Genomic DNA, 6,249 nt, shown 5'->3' on the forward strand with positions numbered 1-6,249 from the left:
GAATTGGTCGGCCACAGGCCAGGACTCACCTGGGCTTCCAGTCCTTCCCAGGTCAGCCCTAAGTGCTGTAGGGCACAGGGAACAGTGTGACTGGGAGGAGGAAGTCACCATTGGACTGCAGGTCCTGGTGCCTGGACGTGGGGCCAGGTTCAATGCTTGTCTACCTCTGAGGAAGAGGCCAGAGCTACCTCACAATGAAGGCTGCCCAGCCAATAAGGTGCTACAGAATCCCAGGATGCAGGTGTGGCTCAACCGAGACTGATCGGCCACCACCTTCCCTGGGTCAAGAGTGGCTTTTAAGCCCAGTTCAGGTGCTACCTGAACTCAGAATTCCCGCACAGGAAGGGCGTATGTTCTGTACCTACTTGGAAGGGAGTAAAAGTAAACTTTTTAAAAAAATCATTTATTCAACAACTATCTATTGAGCACCTAAGATATACTAGGCAGTGTTCTCCCTACTGGGAATACATTAGGAGAGAAACTTACTACAATCTCTACCCTCATGGAACTACATCTAGTGAGGAGACAGACAATAAACAAATATGTCAAGTTATGTTAGTTGGTAGTAAGTACTATAGAGAAAAATAAAGGAATAAAGGGGAATGGGAAGTGCTGGCTTGTGGGGGGGGGGCGTTGCAATCCTAGATGGGGTGGTCAGAGAGAGCCTCACTGAGAAAGTGACATCTGGGTAAAGGGCTGAATGGGATGAGGGAGCATGTCTCGTGTATGTCTTAGGTAAGAAACTTAAAGCAGAGGGAACAGTAAATGCAAAGGTCCTGAGGGAGAAGAGGGCCTGGACATTTTGGGGATGGTAATAAGGCCATGTGGCTGGCTCAGCATGCACAAAGGAGAGGGGAGATGAGTAGAGTGGATATATGTCTGGTTTGCCCAGGACTGTGCTGGTGTGTGTTTACTGCCCTGGCATAATTACCAATAGTGCCTCTTTTCATTATCAAAATTGTCCTAGTTTGGATGATAAATTACATGGTCACACTAGAGGTGCAGTTAATGTAAGTAGAAGTAATGGAAGAGGGATGGAATGGGATGGGTAAGATCTTATAGGTCACTGTAATGCCTTTAATTTTTACCCTGAGATGAGGAATCACAGAGGGGTTGAGAAGAGAAGTGACATGCCTTGCATTTTAACAGGGTCTCTCAGGGCCATTTGGTTGGGAGCAGACTGAAGGAGGGCAAGGGCCAACTCGGGGAGATAATTAGGAGACCACTGTGATGAGCCGGGTGCCTGTCAACAGTGGTTTAGACCAGGGTGGTAGCTAAAGAGCTGGTGAGAAGCGCCTGAAGTCTGGGTACCTTTAAAAGATAAAGCCAAGAGGATGTGCTGATGCACAGATGAGAGGTGGGTTATAGAAGAGAGGGGAGGGGTCAAGATGACGCCAAGAACTTTCACATAAAGGGAAGGATGGCGTTGGCGCGCACAAGCCTTGTCTTGAAGTGCATTTTGCAGAGCAAGCCTGGGCACACCGTACTTGGCCCGCATGTTCATTTGGGATGGTCTAGACAGGCCACTTATGAAGATTATGGGAGCCACGTGCTGCCCATGTCAACTCAGTACTGCTGCAAAATCTGCTCCAAGGGCCACTTCCTTCCTCCGAATGTCCAATGAGACCTCTCCTTCCTCTGATGCCCCAAAGGCTTTTCCTCACGTTGGAAAGAGTTTCCCCTCCCCCACTGCATTTATTCACCGCTTTAATACTTTCTAGTGAATGTCTACTCCATGTTAGGCACTGCAGGCTTAGCAATGAACACTTTCAAGGAGTCCGCACTCGAGTGGAAAGTAGGAAGATGACACTACACATGTAATCTAACAGTGAAAGATTATAGTAAATCTCCCCACCATCCAGGGAGGACAACTGTGAACATCTGGATGTGCGACTTACCGTGTAATAAAAATAATTGTGTTATGCTTAACGTAAAATCGATCATCTTAACCATTTTTAAGTGTACAGTTCAGTAATGTTAAGTAATCCCCAGTGTTGTGCGACTAACCTCCAGCCCTTTTTTCTTCTCACAAAACTGAACCTCTTTCCCCATTAAACCGCTGCCTGCTCCTCTCTCCAGCCCATCCCCACCATTCTATGTTTCTAGAAGTCTTACTACCCCAGGTACCTCATAAAACTGGAATAATGCATTATTTGTCTTTTTGTGACTGGCTTATTTCACTGGACACAGTTTCCTCTTTTTCACTTTGACCATCACCCTTCAAGGTCCCTCTTGGGCCCTACAAAGTGAAGGGTGTTGGTGTACAACTGTTGAGTCCTGAACCCAACTACATGTTTGATCATCAGCCACTTAATTCCTATGTCTCAGCCTGTTTCCTTATCTGAAAATAGGGACAATGACAGGACATATCTCCCAGCACTGTTGTAAGGATTAAGTGAGACCCCATGCAAAACACAGTAAGTGCTTGGTGAGGGAAGTAAGAAAGGATTTTCTATGATTCTTGATTCAAGAGCAAGCTCCAAAAGTTAAAGAATCAGTTGGGATGGGGAGGGTGTGTGTGTGTGTGTGTGTGTATGTGTGTGTGAAACAAACAACAAAATTTAATACCCTCACCACTCAAACACAATTCCAGCAATTGGTATTCTTTAGTGTTGCTGACAATTACTAATGAGTCTCCCCAGCTTACTTTTCTTAGTTACATCTATGTTACTAAATTTATTTTTTTCTTCCCAAAATTGAACTTTAGCCAGATTAGTCTAAATGATAAGATTGACCTGAGCATCTTACATGGTAGGGGCTAGTTCCTGGCAATGACTGTGACCATTTTTTAATAACAGAGGACAATCTTAAACTGAGCAAGCCTGGTTGCGGCGATGGAGGAATATGGCGGGAGAGGCAAACACAGAGAGAGAAAGAAAGCTTTGCCACAGCTCTGAGCCCCTCAGTGGAAGTGCTTTGGGTCTGCTGATGAAACAGAAGTGCAGGGGGGGAAATGATCAGCCAGCTCTCTGGTCGGGTGGGCTGTGGACCACTGCATAGGCTGTAAGTGCCCTGACTCCCAGCAGGTACTCTGCAGTCTAGGGGATCTGGGTACGGTCTGCTGGCCCTTCTCTTACCTGAGCAGGGCTGGTGAGCATGAAGTACCTCCTTGAAGTCTAGGAGGTAGAAAGTAACACACAAAAGGAGCAGACCAGGATTTAGGAACTGGGACAGACACTCTCCCCCAACATCTTCCCTAGGCCATACAGGAAGGCTCATGGTTGAAAATAAGCAGGAAAGGGCTTCTTCAAATATCCTCTTAAAATGGAGGCAGAAACAAGCATGGGGCATTCCCATAAATTACAGGAAGTATGATGCGAAACTCTCTCCCCTGGGATTATAGATCTGCCCTATAATATCTACTCGGTTATTTGGGGGCACTTTCCTAATTTTAGTGATTTTAGGGAGGAAGGAGCAAACACTACCTGGAAGGTTGAGATGGTGTTTCAGGTTGGCTGGCTCCTGCTGCCAGCCAAGCTCAGACATGAGAAAAGGCCCAGGACTGTCAAGGAAGCAGGTCGGAGTGGAAGGAGGGCAAGATTCAGGGTCAGGAGACCCAAGTTCTACTCGAAATCCAGGTCAATGGCGCCACCTGTGGAAAGCCATACTCAGTACTCCAGAGCAGTCAGTGTCCCTTTGCCCTTAAAAGGACCAATGATGCTATCGACTTAGTTGATTACCTGTAATTCTTCCCCAGTGGATAGTGAACTAGCTTTTGAGGGCAGAGATGCTTTTCTCATTGGTATATCTCCTTTAGAGTGAGTATCAGTTAACTTTTGCTGCATAAAAACTCCCACACTTTATGGCTTAAAACCACATTTATTATTTCTCACAATTCTGTGGATCATCGGGGCAATTCTTAGGATCTGGGTCAGCCTGGCTGGGGCTGGGTTTGGTCTAGGAGGCTTCCCTCATGTGTCTTGAAGTTGGCAGGCTGGTTGATCTGAGGGATGGGTTCAACTGGGATGATTCGCTTCTGTTCCACATGGCCTCTCATCCTCCAGTAGGCTAGCTCAGGCTTCTTCACCTGATGGTCATGGCTCCACAGCATAGCGAGAAATGAAAGTCCTGATGCACAAGCTATCACCAAACCTCTGCTTGCATCACATTTACTAACGTCCCATTGGTCCAAATAAGTCATGAGGGCAAGACCAGATTCAAGGGGTAGAGACATAGATTTCACCTCTTGTTGAGAGGAGCTACAAAGTCACATTGTCAAGAGGAATTTGTGGCCATTTTTGCAACTTACTCTAAGGACCTTTAACTATGCTTGACACACAGTAGGTAGAATGCTTGTTGCAAGAATTAAGAGGTAAATGTCAGATACTGTAATGGTATTGTCCACTCCCCTCCCCCCTGCCACTGACACATCTACATCCACACCTCCTATCTGCTGCTGGCATCTCCGAACTGGGCTAAAACTTTATCCAGTGGTTTAGAAAGTTTATTGCCCTTGACTTAAATATGATGGCTCCTTTCTGAGAGTTGCAGCTCACATTGGACCTCTTTGCCGTAACTATTTTGTCATAGGAGTTGTGTATTCCTTGTTGGATTATAGGTTATGTCCCCTAGTCTATGCTCTTTGAAACCCTTTGTCTACCAGCTCAGGGTCAGCATTAGCCAGCTGCACCTCCTTCTGCCCGTTGCTGTCACTTGGTTTCCCCCCGGTGGCCTCTTCTTGCATAGCACCACTCAAGGTACAAAATCCACCTTGTCAATTGCCAAGAAGTTGGATGAATCAAGAGCCTTCCATGGGAGACTCTCAACTTAAGGGAAAGCTAGAGATGGAAAGAAAAGTAATTAAAAACAAATCTGTAAATTACCATCTAGACCCTGTAGCTGGTGAGTCCTTGCTTGCTTCACCATGACTTGGCCCAGAAAAAAGATAAAGAGGCAAAATAAAGATAAAGCATACACAAGATATCCATACCAGCAAAAGTCAGGTGCTGGTGGATAAGGTGCAGTGCCATTCTCACTGAATAAAAATGGTGGAGTTAGAAAAGGTGAGGGGTTGTCCCGAGAGGATCAGCTCGTCCAGGGCCTGGTAGGTCCCCACCACAAAGCCCACGAAGCCCAGGATGCTGATCAGGGCGTCCTTGGCGATGGTGAGGGGGCTCATGCCCTCCGAGTAGTAGGTGGTGATCTCTAGGAGGGGCGGGATGATGAGGGCCAGGGCACTGCTGCTCACGGAGCCCACCAGGGAGAGGACCAGGTCCAGGCGGGGGATAAGGATGGCCAAGGTACCTGTGGGAAAGGATACGGGATATATGGATCTTCAGGACTTAGTCAAGCTTCCCAAGCTTGGTTTTAGAATCCTTTTCTTAAAACATAAACCAGTTGTTTCTCGATTTTAGTTACATAAGGAAAACACTGAAAGTCCTATAATACTCCGATCACGTCACTAGTGGCTATGAATTAAAAATCTGGTGTGTCTCCTAATCATTTTTCCAAAATAAGCATTCATATTGTTGGGAAGAGAAATCTTCCCTCTGCCTACTATAGGTTCAATGATGGGGGGGGCAGGGAGGGCCTGGGGATTTACTGACAGTAGACAAAATTAACACGACAAAAGACAGTTTGCTTAGGGCTAGGGAGCCTTCAGAGGAGTTGGCTCCCAGAACAGCCAAAGATAGGGGTTCACATGCCCATTTCATAAGGGGAAAGGAGGGGGCAAAAAGAGCATATGTAAGAACAAGTGGAAGTTATGACTGGTTCAGAGAGTTTATATAGGGAATTAGTCTGTGATGATGGTTAGTCTCCTTTCTGGCAGAAAACCTTCCAGAGAGGGGATTTATGGAGGCTGTACTTTGTCAGAAGGTCCTGCTTAATTCAGCAAAGAAAGTTCAGATAAGGATTTATTTTTCCCCTCCCTGTAGCTGCTGTTTGTTCAGATGTTTTTAGCTTAAAATAATTTTTATGCCACTGAGGCGCACTTCAAATCCCCACATTATTCAACAATGATTAAGGGGTGCTTGGTGGGCTCAGTCGGTTGGTGTCCAACTCTTGGTTTCAGCTCAGGTTGTGTCTCAGGGTTGTGGGATCCAGCCCCACATTGGCCTCCCTGTTCAACAGCAGTCTGCTTGTCCCTCTCCCTCTGATCTCCCCCGCCCCTCAAATAAATAATCTTTTTAAAAAGACAGCGATTAAGCTCTAACTTAATAAATAACATTAAATAACAGTGCTGGGAACTGTCCCATCTGTTTGGGACACATCAATGTACGGAAGATACAAAAACTAAAAAAAAAAAAA

The 6,249-nt window shown here is 46.1% G+C and overlaps 1 protein-coding gene across 1 annotated transcript in view; it reads right to left on the reverse strand.

Moving 5' to 3' along the window:
* Positions 1-3,799: 3,799 nt before the first annotated feature.
* The window catches only part of SLC36A2 (solute carrier family 36 member 2), a 25,855-nt gene continuing 23,405 nt past the window's right edge, over positions 3,800-6,249 (reverse strand). Inside the window, exon 10 of the mRNA XM_006745263.3 lies at positions 3,800-5,244. Within this exon, the coding sequence (XP_006745326.3) occupies positions 4,973-5,244 (272 nt within the window). The 3' untranslated portion in view covers positions 3,800-4,972. The remainder of the gene's footprint in view (positions 5,245-6,249) is intronic.

The sequence above is a fragment of the Leptonychotes weddellii genome, chromosome 7 (genome assembly GCF_054177405.1).
Source record: "Leptonychotes weddellii isolate Sample4059 chromosome 7, ASM5417740v2, whole genome shotgun sequence".
In the NCBI taxonomy this organism is placed as follows: domain Eukaryota; kingdom Metazoa; phylum Chordata; class Mammalia; order Carnivora; family Phocidae; genus Leptonychotes; species Leptonychotes weddellii.